Genomic DNA, 17,739 nt, shown 5'->3' on the forward strand with positions numbered 1-17,739 from the left:
CAAATTCACCGGACAATGATTACATGTGGGTTGCTGCAACTATCTGTGGGATCTGGCAGCCTCCTATTGCTTTCAATGGGACTGCCTCCCACAGCTAATCCCTAGGACCCCCCCTGCTTGGGTTCTCACAGGTAATCAGTGTTGAGAATGCTCACAGGAGTGAATGCACCCTTTAAGTTTTGTGCATAGTTCTCATAGAGTTTCTGCTTTACACAGTTTTTGTTCATTGTGATGAATATGCTGACAATGACTTCTGGGCAAAGCACTGTACTTACTATTATTCCAAACAGAACTGTAGAGAAGAAGCCTCCAATAAAACCTTCCCACGTCTTCTTGGGTGACAGCTGGTGAAAATATGAGAAGAGCCAGATCAGTACAGAAAAGAACATCATGCAAGGCGTAACATCAAACAATCTATGAGGATTAAAGCCATTCAAATAGTCGAATTAGTAATAAAAATATGAATCAATCACCGCGCTGTTCCTCCAATCATAATACACCTACAATAAAAATAATCTTTAAAAAGCTGCACCCCACCCTTGTTTAATCACCAACTAAAACCATGCAATATGAAAAGAAGTGTAGCCAACTACACTTTGAGAAAGTCCCTACTGGACGCAACACGTCAGGTGGGTGGGACCATGAAGTCACCACACCAGGCTTTCCAGTATTCCCTGACCGTGACAGGAACGGTGTAATGTCATGCAAAGCCAATGTTTACAAGCGGATCCTTTTATCTCTTCAATAAAGTGTTTGGTATACTATTCCTCTTTCTATGAGCATTTACCACCGGAGAATTTAACCCACTTCAAGACCAGGCCATTTTTGCTATATGGCACTGTTTTTTTTTCAACTGACAATTGTGCGGTCATGTGACACTGTACCAAAATAAAATTTAGGTCATATTTTCCCCACAAAAAAATATTTTGTGCACTACAAACAAAAAGCCCGACCATTTAGAAAAAGAAAAAAAAAAAAAAAACTTTTTTTGCTATAAAACATCCAAAATAAAATCAAATTTATTCCAAAATTTAGGTCAATAATATTTAGAAGGTAGCTCACGGTAGATCAGTTTAAAGGTCACATAAGGGAGGGATTTGTGGATATTTTTTTAATTAATCTTGACACTGGAAAATAGATATTTTAAAGGAATGGTGGATATGTGAAGCAATATACTTAGTTTGATAAAATTAGAAAGCTACACCCATAGACCCATGAGGAAGAAGCCGTCTTAACGGGAATGACTCATGTTTTTTTTTTTTTGTTCCTGGCATTTTCTCTTTATTATGGTCAGGACAAAATAACGGAATTTTTGTAAAATCTTACCTGTAAAATTCCTTTCTCTGAGTCCTCCGACAGTCGCCGCCTCTTCATATTCGTCACAATGGGGTTATTGACCTTTCCTCCGTAGGAGTAGCTAGGCAACAGAATATGTTAATATCAAAGCTTTTAGCATACCCCACCCCTAGGGGGTGGTCCCCTCAGTCAATACCCTCCTGCTTCCTGCATTCCTACCTCAGTTTCAGTAGTATAGCAGTAGAGTACATAAACAAACCCCAAAAGAGGGGCGGGGGCGGCGACTGTCGGAGGACTCAGAAAGAAATTTTACAGGTAAGATTTTACAAAAATTCCATTTTCTCTTACGTCCTCCGACAGTCGCCGCCTCTTCATATTCGTTACAATGGGGACGTCCCAAAGCAGTGTAGACATGAGGGGTGGGAAAACAGCAGCCGCGCCTAAAGCAACGCAATACCCACATCAGAGAAAGGAACCTTACCAAAGGAAGGAAACCAACTGGGCAACATGAAAAAACTTGCTCAACAGGAGCAACAACCCAGGAAAACAAATAACCTAGGGATAAAAACATCCCAACAGCCAAGGGTCCAAGAAAAAAACAAGGAACCCTAAGGCACTGCCGCACAAAGAACCTTGCGGCCAAAGGAAGCATCTGCCGATGCCTGAATATCCACTTTGTAGAATTTTGAGAAGGTGTGAACGGACGACCAAGTCGCCGCCTTACACACCTGGGCCACAGAAGCCCGATGATGACAGGCCCAAGACGTACTCAGATCTTGTAGAGTGCGCCTTCACAGGCATGGGGGGAACTTTCCCCTTCAAAGCATAGGCCTGTTCAATGACCTGTCTGGTCCATTTGGCGATGGTAGAAGCCGACGCCGCCATGCCCTTCCGAGGCCCCTCTGGAAGGACAAATAGAGAATCCGTCTTGCGAAAGGATTCAGTCGATGACAGGTAAACCCTGATCGCCCGAACAACATCCAAGGAATGCAAGGCCACTTCCTTCGGATGTTTAGGCTTTGCGCAAAGCGAAGGCAAGACAATGTCCACATTGAGGTGAAATTCCGAAATCCTTTTTGGAAGGAAAGACGGGTTAGGTCGCTAGACCACCTTATCCAAGTGAACCACCAAATACGGAGATCTGCAGGACAAAGCAGCCAGCTCCGACACCCTACGAGCCGAGGTGATTGCCACCAAAAAGGCGACCTTCTTGGACAACATAGACAACGAGATCTCCCTCATTTTTTCAAAGGGAGCATGTTGCAACACGGACAGAACAAGATTCAAGTCCCATGGAGGCAAAGGCTCCCTCCTAGGAGGGACCAGATGCCGCACCCCTTGAACAAAGGTGCCAACCAAAGAATTAGACGCCACAGGGCGTTGAAAGAGAACGGCCAGAGCAGAATCTGACCCTTAAATCGTGGCCAACGTCAAACGCTGGTCCACGCCCGTTTGAAGAAAAGCCAACACCCTTGATACCGAGTATGAGCGAGGGGAATACCCCCTGGACTCACACCAAGCAAAATAGGCCTTCCAAGTATGGTAGTAAACCTTCCCCGAAGAGGACTTTCTAGCCTTGATCAAAGTATGAATGACCTCAGGGGAGAGACCCCTATCCTTCAGGATCTGGGTTTCAACAGCCAGGCCGTTAAAGCCAGCGACTGTAAAGCAGGATGGAATATCGGCCCTTGAGACAGGAGATCGTCTCGAAGAGGCAGACGCCACGGAGCGTCAACCGCCAGATTCACGAGGTCTGCGTACCAAGACCGGCGAGGCCAGTCTGGTGCCACCAGAATCACCATTTTCGGTTCCGAGGCCAACCTGCGAAGGAACCTGGACAGCAGCTGAATCGGTGGAAAGGCATACATCAGTCGAAACTGATGCCAGGGCGCCACTAACGCGTCTGAGGCGTCTGCCCGAGGATCGCGCGTCCTTGCCACGAACCTTTCCACCTTGTTGTTCAGACGAGATGCGAACAGGTCCACATCTGGGGACCCCCACTTCTCGCACAACATCAGAAAGACATCCGGGTGAAGGGACCATTCTCCCTGGTCCATGGTCTGGCGGTTCAGATAATCCGCCTGCCAGTTCTCCACCCCCGGAATGTGAACAGCAGATATCGCCGGGATGTGCGTCTCGGCCCAAGATAGAATGTCGGCTACTTCCCGAGCCGCTCGGGCACTCCTGGTGCCCCCTTGGTGGTTGATGTAGGCCACCGCTGTGGCATTGTCCGTCTGCACCCGAACCGGACGGCCCTGCAGCCTGTCCGACCAACGCCGAAGGCAGAGAGTTATTGCTCGCAATTCCAGAACGTTGATCGGAAGTGAGGACTCCTCCTCCGACCAAGTTCCCTGGGCGGACAGAACGCCCAGAACACCACCCCAGCCCGACAGGCTGGCATCCGTGGTGATCACCGTCCACGAGCAAGGGCGAAAGGACTTGCCCCCCCGACACCGCCGGGGACTGGAGCCACCACAGAAGGTCCCTTCTGGTGCGATGACTCAACGAAATCTGGAGATCCAGAGATTGCGGTCGCCCGTCCTACCTGGCCAGAATCTCCCTTTGGAGACCCCGCGTGTGAAACTGGGCAAAAGGTATCGCCTCGAAAGCTGAGACCATCAGCCCCAGACACCTCATGCACGTCCGGAGGGACGAGCACTGAACGTCCCTGAGGGACCCGACTTCTTCTTGAAGCTTCTGGAGCTTGTCTTCCGGCAGGAAGACCTTCGCCTGAACAGAGTCCAGGATCATTCCCAGGTAAGGAAGACGAACCGACGGACACAGTGTCGACTTCGGAAAATTTATCGTCCAACCGAACTCCTGCAGAGTCTGCATCGTGATGGACAGGTCGCTCACCAGACCCTGACTGGTTGCAGACCGAACCAGAATGTCGTCCAGATACCCCAGGACTGAGATGCCCTGGGCTCTCAACAAAGCCAGAACCGGCGCAAGCACCTTGGTGAAAACCCGCGGAGCCGAAGCGAGACCAAAGGGTAACGCCACTAATTGGTAGTGATCCCCTGCAATGGCGAATCGAAGGTACTGCTGGTGACTCTCGAAAATGGGGATGTGAAGATACGCATCCTTCAGATCGATAGAGGCCATGAATTCCCCCGGAACCAGGGCAGCCACCACTGATCGCAGGGATTCCATGCAGAACTTGCGAACCCGCACAAAGCGGTTCAGAGCTTTCAAGTCCAGAATCGGACGTACCTTGCCCTCCTTTCTGGGCACAGTGAACAGATTTGAATAGAACCCCCGAAATCTGTCCCGATGAGGCACCGGAACCAACACTCCCTGAGCCCGCAGGTCCCGCACCGCCAGGTGCAGATCCCGCACCGCCAGGTGCAGATCCCGCAATCGCTCGGGAGACAGCTGAAGATTTGAGGGAAAAAATCTGCCCGCCGGCCGAGAGAGAAACTCGATCTTGTATCCAGATCGAACGATTTCCTGAACCCACCTGTCCCAAACGCGGGCCAGCCAGGGTTGAAGAAAACCGAGCAAACGTCCCCCCACCCCAGAGCCAGGTGAGGGCGCCCCTTCAGGTCGCATTGTTATGGGCAGCGGACCCGGACTTCTGCTTACCTGCCCACGGCTTTTTCTGGGAGCCTTGTCCCTTGAAGGGCTTGCCCTTACAGTGCGACCGAAAGGCACGAAAGGACCCCTGAGAGGGTCTAAACTAAGTATTCTTCTTACCGCGAACAAACTTAGACTTGTGAGTCTGGGGCAAAAGAGTGCTCTTACCCCCAGAAATACCCTTTATCAGAGTATCCAAAGATTCGCCAAAAAGGCGAGAGCCCGCGTAGGGCAAATTAGCTAAAGTCTTGCGAGAAGATTGGTCAACAGACCAACATTTCAGCCAGATCAGGCGACGGTTCAACACCGCCACACTCTGCAGACGCGCAGCCAAAGGGACCATATCTAGGTCCGCATCACACAAATACATGACACCCTGATGAATCTGATCCACCATAGCCAAGGTTGACGGCGAAGCAGAGTCAGTCACCAGGGTGCGCCTGAGCACCTGCGTCCAATCGGCAATAGCCTGGGCTGCCATAATGGAAGCAAAAATAGGCTTCAGCATAGAGCCAGCAACCGTATAAGAGTGACGGGCCAGAGACTCCAATCTCCTGTCCGTAGGGTCCCGGAACACCGGGGTATCCTCAGCAGGGATCGCAGTGGATTTATTCAAAATCGCCACCGCGTGATCCACCTGAGGCGGCACACACCAACGCTCATCAGTAGCTGGTGTAAAAGGATAACGCAGCTTGAACATACTCGGTACAGCAAAAGGCTTTTTAATGTTGCGCCATTGCTCATCCACAGCGCGCTGAAATTCCGTAGAGCAAGGAAAAACCTGCGACATTGTGCGTTTCCTTTGCGTCCCGTACCAGGACATCAAAACAGGAGGACATGGTTCATCCTCCAAATGCAGCGTTTGCTTGATAGAAGCAACCAACTCATCCATGAGTGCAAGCTCTTCAGAGGAGCCAGGGGGAGAATTATCAACTCCTTCCACCTCAGCCTCCCCTTCAGACCCCGCAAGGTCTAAAGATGAGCGAGACCCTGAGAAGGGCACTCCAGCCATAGCATCCCCATCGCCCTCTGAATCAGAGGAAATTGACACTCTGGGCCTTTTAGTAGATTGATCAGCCACCAGCATCTGCACGTGAGCAGCTAGGTTAGCCACAATAGTAGCCAGATCAGCCCCCTCAGGGGAAGCAGCAGCCCCTTGGCCCCCTACCAAGGAGGGGGGAAACTTGCTTTCCTGAGAATCCATGCCCCAGTAACTTAGGAAAAAAAGGAGTACTGCCCCTTTAAGGTCGCGGCGAGCGTAGCCCACCGCACTCACAGAATACACTGACCCCCACAAGGATAGGAATACAAGGCAAGGAATACAGGAATATGGAAAGGTAAAACCTGGAGGGATCACACAGGCTGCTGCACCGATCGCTGTCCCAGAGGAAAAGGAAGTGATGCAAGACTGACCGCCCCTATGAAGCCTATGTAAAGGCTACACAAACATGGCCGCTGGCTGAGACTCCATAGGCAGAAACAGCGCTGACATGAGGCCGGATCGATCGCCGCCAAAATGGCGGCGCTTGGCGCCAAAAAACGCAGCTCTTTTCACACAGGACCGGCCACCATAGCACGCTGCACAAAAAAATGGTGGACCACAGCAGCGGTCGCCGCACAGTATGCTCCAAAAAACGTTGCACAAGCATGTCACACACAGCATACAGCATGTCTCACAGAACTCTCAGCCTGTTACACAGAGCAGAGCAGGAGAGCCCCCCCCCCCCCCCCTTCAGCCCACAGAAAGGCAGCTAATACTGACAGGGAGCTCAAAGGTTTTTCACAGACATGCAGGGTCCCACAGTCCCAGACTGACACCCAAAACAGACAGGTCCCCACACAGAATACACTTACCATCCGGCTGGCGTGGGGAACCCGCTCAAGCGATCAAACCGCTGCACTAGGGACAGGGAGAGTCGCAGCCAGGACGCAGTGGAACTGCGGTGCGAAACCGCAAATGGCGTCCGGTGAGGTAGCCACCTCACCGCAGCAACCCTGCAGCGAACAGGGATGGGTCGTTCACAAATGCCAGGGAAACCTGAGCTGAACGCTCGATGGCAGGCTGGGAAGCCACTGGCCCTGAACCCCGGGTATCCAGGGAGGCCAGCCCGAGACCCAGCTCCGCATAAACATCTTCATCCGAAGAACTAAACTAATGCTGAAAAATAACAGCTAAGTAAAGAAGAGAAAATACTTGAAATAAAAGCAAAAAAGAGAGAATAGAGGCTGGGACTGAAATCCCAGCACAATTTAAGCCTGCTAACTCCTGAGCTAGACAAATGAAACTGAGGTAGGAATGCAGGAAGCAGGAGGGTATTGACTGAGGGGACCACCCCCTAGGGGTGGGGTATGCTAAAAGCTTTGATATTAACATATTCTGTTGCCTAGCTACTCCTACGGAGCAAAGGTCAATAACCCCATTGTGACGACTATGAAGAGGCGGCGACTGTCGGAGGACGTAAGAGAAATAATTTTTTTTTTCTTTATTAGTTTTGTAAATATGAAACATTCCATGTGATTATTATGTAGTCTTCTAGTCAACCAGCATGCAGATAGTTAGGCTCTTTTTCACATGCTTTCCTCGGTCTTATTTGCGCTTTTGTCAATAAAAGTTTACATAGAAAAAAATCTTGGGATGCAAAATCGAGATCAACAGCACACGCTAAAAATGACACGTTCGTTTCAGAACAGTGACCCACTTTTTTGGACAGTTCGATCTGAGGATTCAATCAGGCATAGCAAACTTCTGCTGTGTTTCTTTAGCTAACCCATATTGCTCTAGGTATAATCTATAATTTTCTTAGTGTTTGTTACCCTAACATTTCACACTCATGATATGCGACTGTTGTAGCATGTACTTGTATGAAAAAGTACTCTGTTCTCTTTGTATTGCATCCTTTGTGTGTAATCTCTGCTGTTCCTGCCAGTCCCTCTGCATTACTTAAAAAAAAAAAAAAGAAAATGACCACACTAAGCATGAGAACACATCATAGTCAGTTCCCTAGCTATGCTTGGAACTCAGCCTGCTCTCCTCCAATGCTAAGACTTATCCTGACACCTCCCCTGCACAGCCATTCCCTGGGAAGCTCGGTGTACTGTTGCTTCTCCACCCCCAGCTCTTATGCAACTTAGAACAGAGGCTATCCTCCAATGATAAGACTTATCCTGACACACCTCCCATGCACAGCCATTCCCTGGGAAGCTCGGTGTGCTGTTGCTTCTCCTCCCCCAGCTCTTATGCAACTGAGAACAGAGGTAACACAGGGCACATGATCACAAAAAAAAAAAAAGGGAAAAAAGAAATAAGGCATTGATGTTTTTTTTAATATCTATATACAAAAGGTTTTGCCTTTTCATTGTATTTTAAACTGAGGGCCGGTTCACATTTGTGCGAGTGCGGCGATCGCATGTAATTCAGAGCGCACTGCTCCTTCATTACATGCGATCTCATGTGCGGATGCAAATTCAGCCACTTTGTATCAAACTGGGGGTGTCGTTAACATTTAATTAACACCCCCTGCATATCGCATATGACAGTGTGAACTGCCAGAGGTGCGTTTGCAATGTGGGAACAGGCTGCGAATTTGCAGCCTTCCCGCATCGCACAAGTGTGAACCGGGACTGAATGGATTTTTTTTTTTTTTTTTTACAAGGCGAGAAGTTTACAATGATTTTAACTGTAAAACAATATTTGTACATATAATGCAAAATAATTTAAAAAAACTTAATTTTAAAAAATTTGCAGAGGCAAAAGCATAAAACCTCAAACCTTGATTGCTTCAGCAGGCTGACCAAAAATTAATTTTTTTTGATCTACAAAGTTAACAACATTCACCATCAGCTATGCAGTGTCAGGTGCCCAACTAAAATTATTTAAATTATAGTTGGTCTGGTCAACTTTTAGCCTGCAGAGCTTGTTGGCAAACCTCCTGGCAGGGGAAAATCTGACTGAATGGGCCAGCTTTGCAATGCAGACTATACACACAATCCTGGTAGTTCAATAAATAGGAAATCTGAATATGCTCTATATTACCAAAAGTATGGTGACACCTGCCTTTACATGCACGTGAACTTTAATTGCATCTCAGTCTTAGTCCTAAGGGTTCAATATTGAGTTGGCCCACCCTATTCAGCTTTAACAGCTTCAACTCTTCTGGGAAGGCTGTCCACGAGGTTTAGGAGTGTGTCTATGGGAATGTTTGACCATTCTTCCAGAAGTGCATGTGACGAGAAGGCCACGGCTCGCAGTCTGCACTCCAACTTATCCCAAAGGTGTTCTATCGGGTTGAGGTCAGGACTCTTTGCAGGCCAGTCAAGTTCCTCCACCTCAAACTCATTCATCCATGTTTTTATGGACCTTGCTTTGTGCGCACTGGTGCGCAGTCATGTTGGAACAGGAAGGGCCAACCCCAAACTGTTCACACAAAGTTAGGAGCATGAAATTGTCCAAAATGTCTTGTTATGCTGACGCCTTAAGAGTTCTCTTCGATGGAACTAAGGGGCCAAACCCAACCCCTGAAAAAAGCCACCCCACACCATAATCTGCATATTCAGATTTTCTGTAATATAGTGTACATTTCTCTATTGAAACAATAGCACACTACATAAATCCAAAGGCTCAAAAAAAATGTAATCAGCTCAGTGGTTAAGATAAAAATCCACCAGCTCAGATGGGCTTAATATAGATGTAGCACCCTCTAGGGTGTGCTATAAGTAGTGTAGACTGTGCTTAGGCAGGTACATTTAGTTTAGCTTAGGTCTAAGCCTGAGCTATGAAATCTGGGTCAGGACTCAGTGATTCTGGATGACTCATTTGGCAGCTCTCTCTGGCACTTCCCCCTGGTCTGGAAGTTTGTAGAAACTTCCAGACTAGAGGTTGGGAGTAAGGAGGGGCTGCCATGCATATTAATGAGGCACCAGCCAATCCTCAGTAGTGGGCTGGCAGGGGGCAAACAAATCCAGTAAGTGAGCCGGCAACTCCAAATCCCTATAGAAAATGTATTTGTTACATGAAAAGAGCATACAGCAGGGGCAGTGGGGCAAAAAATGGAGATGCAGTGCCAAGGAGACTGTCTGTGGCCCTCAGGGGTGCCCCCTAGTCTGGGGAAGGGGGAGGGGATGACCTTGGCCCGGTGCTCGAGTGCTGGAGGATTCCTGCTAAAAACACAGAGGTGGATGTTTTCCTGGAGGCATGGGAGCCAGAGAGGACAGAGTGAGTAGCATTGTGGGGACTACAAAGGGGGGAGATTGCCATATGTAGTCAGTCTCCCTTGAAGACAGCAGTGGGCTTAAGTCTGCTTAAGTTTCCATAGAGATCTCCTAAGGAAGAGTCGGGGAATGAGTCAGTCATCGGGTGGACTGGTATAAAGGGGCAGATGCAACCAGGTGGGTTGGCATTGCCTAAAGATGCTGGGTGCTGGGCTCAGTGACCACAGAGGATGTGAAGGAGAAAGTGTGTGCTGTATCACTCCACTGTTCTACCGTTAAGGGACTACAAATTCCTGCCTGTATTGGGTTTGTTGCTGAGCTGACAGCCAGGCTCTGTCAGATTTCGTCATGGTGTGAGCCAGCAGAAACTGAGTGGAGAAGGAACCAAGTGTGTGCAGGTGGCTGAAGAAGTGGAGGCTGTATATAAAAGACTGTATATAAGAAGTTGTCCCTAAAGTTGAAGTCAAGTGGACATCCCATAACCTTGCATCCTTATCCAAGTTGAAACACCCTAATAAAACAAAAACAAAGCCACGGACTGTTCTGTCTCTGGGCTGCTTGTGGAGATTCGGTGTGTGGGGGATCCCTTCTATCTGCAGCTCCTACGTGGGGTGTGCTACATAGAAATATAGGCAAAAAATGTTTTATTATTTATTTTGGGTAGAGTAAGGGCAGAGATGTATAGTAACGAAGTAGAACTACTTAAGTACTGTACTTAAGTACCGAAATTCGGTATCTGTACTTTCCTAGAGTAGAATTTTTTTCTCCTACTTCTACTTTTACTTCACTACATTTTTTCGATGATTTCGATACTTCTACTCAAGTATTTTTTTTTTTTGTGCTGCATAGTTACTCGTTACTTTTAAAAAAATTACCACTGCCAGAACAGTAGATGGCAGGTTACATAAAGCTCAAAAAAATGTGTATAATGTCATTTGTAAATCACCGCATACGAAAATAAAGGCTGTGTATAATAAAAGCTGCTATACCAAATCTTTCCAATAAAAAGAAAATATGAAACAAACAAACAAATAAATGGTGCTACAGCGCTTAAAGTGCATCAAGAAACTACTAACAAACACAACTTGGCTGTGCGAATAAAGTGCCTGTGCAATCGATATAATATCATTGTTGCCCCCAGTGCCCTGCCCACACTCCACACAGTATGAAAAATAAAGTGACATGAATGTGCTAAAGCCTAAATGCAGTGAAAAGAATTATTCCCACAATGTAACAGTAAATTCAATTCATATAAAATATGACAATAAATCACAATAAAATAAGTTATGAAATAAGTTAGGTCAGGTTGAAGTGTGTAAACCTATCTATAACGAAAAGTCCATAAATGAATTCCAGTGTGCAAATCTAAAGTGTCACTTCACTTGTCAGATGCTTCCACCTCCTTCAGTGCTCGAGTGACCGACCAACACACTTAATGGTGGTGGCACTGGTGGATAGCGTCTGGGTGGCACTGACTGCACTGGTTCAAAAAGCCATATATATTTAATTATTTCAATTCTCAATCTCATAGGTCCTCTCCTCATAAGATATTAATAACTTAAGATTAGGTGATGAACTTCTTGGCGGCCCTGGCAGGGTGACGGGGACACCCGCCACTTCTGGAGCCGAGCCGCTGTGATTCCCCAACATGTGACAAAGTGACAGCCAGGAGATCTAGTGGCTAGTAGTGCTCAACAATAGCGCTTTTATATACAAAAATGAAATAAAATATACTGACTCACAATTTAGTAGTAGATAGCGTGTAGCAGTAGGCAGCACAACTCAATTCAATCAATCCCACAGCCTCGCTCGCGCCGCGGCCTGCGGAATCACTGTCACGATCATCAAGTTAAGACCGCACTGGAGGAGCCGTGCTGCCGTCTTCCCGCTCGAGGTCTCTGCCTCTAGACGTGTTGTGTGTCACTCAGACTCCACCCCTTAGGGCCCTTACTGAGAGGAGTTGTGACACGGGCGGCGGGACGCGGGAGCATTTTCTTCGTTATCTCATCTTCTTCTCTATGAGGTGAGTGAGGTGGACCGTGGAGAGGGCCTAATCCTTGCCATGGCAAATGTGCCATTTGAGAATCAAATAATCAATATAAAATATTAATATATTATATACACACGGGTCATGGGTGGCTTTTTTGAACCAAGAAGAGTGAGACTGACGGCTATCATGATTATCCGACCATCCATGGTCCATGGACCATAAGTGTTGTGTTGTGGTGGTGCCTGTGCTTCCTGCGGCCTGCCTCTGCCTGTGCGGCTGTGCCTGCACTGCAGTGGCCACTGGCAGTGGCACTTGACTTGAGCAAAGCAAATGCAGACATCTCAAGTCTCCCGCAAGTCGCGGGAGACTCCCGCTTTCCGCCCTGAGCTCACAGACACCTGCGAGCTCAGGGCAATATCCCGGCTGTGTGTGTGAGTCAGTCACAGTGAGTCAGATGAGATGACTCATCGATGCAGGCAGAAGAGTGTGTCAGCTGTCAGCAAGCTGAGCCTGGCCTGCACAGAGAAATCATGTCGGAGCCGAAGTAGATCCGGCTCACAGGCGGAGTGATATGAGTCATGCACTCCGCCTGTGGGAGGAGCTGCAGAGAGCAAGCTGCGGCTTTGCTCTCTACTACAGCCACATCGTCTACTCCGGGACCAATCATCGTGACACCCCACTCTGTGACAGACACAGTGACCTAACCTGAGAGCAGCACCAGAGAGCCAGCACCTGAGACCAGTACCAGCACCAGTGACCAGGCCAGTACCAGCACCAGTGAGCAGTACCAGCACCAGTGACCAGGCCAGTACCAGCACCAGTACCAGCACCAGTGACCAGGCCAGTACCAGCACCAGTGACCAGGCCAGTACCAGCACCAGTGACCAGGCCAGTACCAGCACCAGTGACCAGGCCAGTACCAGCACCAGTGACCAGGCCAGTACCAGCACCAGTGACCAGGCCAGTACCAGCACCAGTACCAGCACCAGTGACCAGGCCAGTACCAGCACCAGTGACCAGTACCAGCACCAGTGACCAGGCCAGTACCAGCACCAGTGACCAGGCCAGTACCAGCACCAGTACCAGGCCAGTGACCAGGCCAGTACCAGCACCAGTGACCAGGCCAGTACCAGCACCAGTGACCAGGCCAGTACGAGCACCAGTGACCAGTACCAGCACCAGTGACCAGGCCAGTACCAGCACCAGTGACCGGTACCAGCACCAGTGGCCGGTACCAGCACCAGTGGCCGGTACCAGCACCAGTGGCCGGTACCAGCACCAGTGTCCAGTACCAGCACCAGTGTCCAGTACCAGCACCAGTGTCCAGTACCAGCACCAGTGTCCAGTACCAGTGTCCAGCACCAGTACCAGGCCAGTACCAGTGACCAGGCCAGTACCAGTGACCAGGCCAGTACCAGTGACCAGGCCAGTACCAGCACCAGTGACCAGGCCAGTACCAGCACCAGTACCAGGCCAGTGACCAGGCCAGTACCAGCACCAGTGACCAGGCCAGTACCAGCACCAGTGACCAGGCCAGCACCAGTACCAGCACCAGTGACCAGGCCAGTACGAGCACCAGTGACCAGTACCAGCACCAGTGACCAGGCCAGTACCAGCACCAGTGACCGGTACCAGCACCAGTGGCCGGTACCAGCACCAGTGGCCGGTACCAGCACCAGTGACCAGTACCAGCACCAGTGACCAGTACCAGCACCAGTGTCCAGTACCAGCACCAGTGTCCAGTACCAGCACCAGTGTCCAGTACCAGCACCAGTGTCCAGCACCAGCACCAGGCCAGTACCAGTGACCAGGCCAGTACCAGTGACCAGGCCAGTACCAGCACCAGTGACCAGGCCAGTACCAGCACCAGTGACCAGGCCAGTACCAGCACCAGTGACCAGGCCAGCACTAGTACCAGCACCAGTGACCAGGCCAGTACGAGCACCAGTGACCGGTACCAGCACCAGTGACCGGTACCAGCACCAGTGACCGGTACCAGCACCAGTGACCGGTACCAGCACCAGTGACCGGTACCAGCACCAGTGGCCGGTACCAGCACCAGTGGCCGGTACCAGCACCAGTGGCCGGTACCAGCACCAGTGGCCGGTACCAGCACCAGTGGCCGGTACCAGCACCAGTGGCCGGTACCAGCACCAGTGGCCGGTACCAGCACCAGTGGCCGGTACCAGCACCAGTGGCCGGTACCAGTGACCAGCACCAGTGACCAGCACCAGTGACCAGCACCAGTGACCAGCACCAGTGACCAGCACCAGTGACCAGCACCAGTGACCAGGTATACTGATTACATTTCATTTAATTATTCTCTGGTAGTGTTAAATTGGAAAGGGGGGGGGAGGGTGCGGCGCAGGCGTGCGTGGGGGGGGTGGGGGGCGGCGGTGGCGTGTGGGGGGGGCTCACCTCCCTGAAATGACTATGCCACCTCCCTGAAATGAGTTTTTGCAGGTTGGTATGTCTGCAAATGAGCACTACTAGTGTGAAGGACAGGTGGTGGAAGCATGTTCTGACAAGTTCTTATAATGAAAATAATATAGACAGCTTTTTGAACCAGTGCAGTGCCAGTGCTACTAAGGTGAGAGCAGAGAGAGAGGCTATCCAGTCCACCACTTTACTTGAGCAGATCACAGAAGAAAGGTGGAAGCATCTGACAGCAAGTGACAAGCACTTCTTAGATTGCACACTGGAATTCAGTTATGGACTTTTCCTTATAAAGTTTACACACTTAAACTTGCACCTAACTTATTCACAATCACAACTTATTTTATTGTGGTATTGTCATATATATTTTATATGAATTAAATTTACATTGTGGGAATAATTTGCACTGCATTTAGCACAGACATGTCACTTTATTTTTGATACTGTGGGCGATGATTTTGAATACAAGAAGAATATATATAATTGCAGGCACTTTATTAGCATTTTTAGCACAGCCACTTTGTTAGTAGTTTTTGATGCATTTTTCACTTTAAGCGTTGTAGGTTTGATGAAGCTGGCCTGGCACATCATCATCAATTGAGCAAATCAAATCAAACCGCGATTAAGAAGACTGCGCATGCTCGTTCTGCCTTTTGATCAGCTGAAAAGATGGACGAACCAAAAACACCACCTTCCACCCCTGGCCCTTCAACTTCCAAGTGATCTGCCTGGCTGTGAGAGTGAGGAAGCTCAGGAAGGAGACCACCCCTGGCTTTAAAAGGGGAAGGGAGGGACTTTATCTGTTTTTTGTTTACAAAAAGTTACAGCCTAAGGAATTGTGATTGTCCTTTAGGTTAATCATTTGAATAAATCATTTGAAATAATAAAAAACAATATGATGTTCAAACTTTTGACTTATTTCTTTAATAACTACATAACACAGTACTTGTACTTCTACTTTCAGTACTTGAGTAGAATTTTTTTTTCAAAACTACTGGTAGTTTTTACTTTTAGTACTTAAGTAGCAAATTTTTTGAAAAAACTACTTGCAATACTTAAGTAAAAAAAATGTTGAATACTTTAGTACTTCTACTTAAGTAACTTTTTCTGCGAGCACTTCCACTTCTACTCAAGTCACTTTTTGATCGAGCACTTGTACTTTTACTCAAGTAGAAATTTTGAATACTTTATACAAGTCTGAGTAAGGGAGGGTTATAACCCCTGGAAGGTTTATTTTTGCCATCTAGGTCTCATTGGACAGATTTCTCCTCACTTCCTGTCCCACAACAACAGAAGTGAGGAAATATTTTCAAATTAAGGTAATCCCTTGGGGACCCCCAAGTCACCAAAACTAGTGTTTTTCACATTGGAAGATTTCCCCTCTATTACCTTTCTAGGGACAACACGAAATTTGGGATTTTCTTTTATTTTCATTTTCAATGATAATGGTGAATAGGACAAATAAAGAGTGTTTAAATCTCCCTAACAGGGACACCGAAAGCAATAAACCCGTGCTCTAATCCCTCTCTACTCTATCAAAAACGGAAAAAAAAACGTTTTGACTTAATGCCAGCTGTAACATGGGTCGAAATCCGAACAAATTTCTTTTGAAAATCATAATTAAAAAATTTTTTTGGACTTTCACACCATTAGTGGGCTGCAGCAAAGGCTGATTTTTGCATGGCCATCAAATTTGAGTGATTGGGCGTGTTGGAAATTTCTTATCAATGATGGGAGAATAGTGCGAGAAATCTAAAATCGAAAAAGAAATGAGCATGAGCTATGACCTGCAAAGAAAAAAGGATTCGTGGGCACAAAATGTTTTTTGTAGCAACATGGAGGTGAAATTAAAGGCTTGGTCAAATTTCAAAATCAATGGTGGCACCATCGAATTACAAAACAGACAAAATTTCTGATTTTCGATGTATGGCCTGCATTAGTTATACTTTAATCACGGTTAAACTACCCTCAGCTGTGAGTGGAATGAGCCAAGAAGCAGTTTTAGGCTCCTTTCACACGGGCGCCTCTACTTGCACAGCGGGGATCGCTTCCCTGATCTCCTTTGAGCAGACGGATGAACGGTACATCTCCGCTCACTGTGCAGAGCAGAGACGACACAGTCCCGCTCTCCCTTATGAGGAAATCAGGTGAAAACAGACCGCCTATCAAAGCACATGCCCTCTGAAGCCTTTTATTTTCTTCCATCTCAATTATTTTTCTCCCATTTGGGAGAAAATGCTTCAGGCAACGCATACAATAGAGCAGGGTTTCTCAACCAGGGTTCCTCCTGAGGTGCTAGGGGTTCCTTGAGCAATGGGCAATTTCTGCCTCTCAGATAAGTTCCCAATGACACCATTGTTCCTTTTAGCTATCTGTAAGGGGGTAATTCTTCCCAATGACAAGAGTAAGGAGCATTCTTCCCACTGACTATCACACTAATGTGTCATCAGTTGGAGATTTTTAAATTTTTAGCAGGGGATCCCCGAGACCAGAAATTTATTTCAAAGGTTCCTCTGTGTTAAAAAGGTTGAGAAAGGCTGCAATAGAGGGATGAGGACGATGAGAATGAGAACGAGGACGATGAGAATGAGAACGAGGATGATGAGAATGAGAACGAGGATGGTGAGAATGAGAACGAGGATGATGAGAATGAGAACGAGGATGATGAGAATGAGAACGAGGATGATGAGAATGAGAACGAGGATGATGAGAATGAGAACGAGGATGATGAGAATGAGAATGAGAACGAGGATGAGGATGAGAATGAGGATGAGAATGAGGATAAGGAGAATGAGGATAAGGAGAATGAGGATAAGGAGGATGAGGAGGAGAATGAGGATGAGGAGAATGAGGATGAGAATGAGGATAAGGAGGATGAGGAGGAGAATGAGGATGAGGAGAATGAGGATGAGAATGAGGATAAGGAGGATGAGGAGAATGAGGATGAGGATGATGATGAGGATGAGGAATTGCTACGCTATTTTTTTCCTCGATAAATCTGTCCTGTCTTATGGCAGTGAACACCAGCTGGGAGTCAGTGTGTATGCCTCCTGACTTCCTCACCATAGCTGTAAAAACCCGGACACAGCGGGCATACACTGCACATGGAATTGGAGATTCACGTGTACACTCTAGCACATTCTCCTACAGGCATGTGCAACAAAGGACAGTAAATTGATAGAGTGGATCTTTGTCCTGATGCATTAAAGTCCATCTCATCAGAATGAGATCTA

At 47.9% G+C, this 17,739-nt stretch overlaps 1 protein-coding gene across 1 annotated transcript in view; it reads right to left on the reverse strand.

Moving 5' to 3' along the window:
- The window catches only part of CDS2 (CDP-diacylglycerol synthase 2), a 119,817-nt gene that overhangs the window by 12,949 nt on the left and 89,129 nt on the right, over positions 1 to 17,739 (reverse strand). Inside the window, exon 9 of the mRNA XM_082255584.1 lies at positions 276 to 344. Coding sequence (XP_082111710.1) covers positions 276 to 344 — 69 coding nt within the window. The remainder of the gene's footprint in view (positions 1 to 275; positions 345 to 17,739) is intronic.

Source organism: Pelophylax lessonae (assembly GCF_965119305.1).
Source record: "Pelophylax lessonae genome assembly, chromosome: 4".
NCBI lineage: Eukaryota > Metazoa > Chordata > Amphibia > Anura > Ranidae > Pelophylax > Pelophylax lessonae.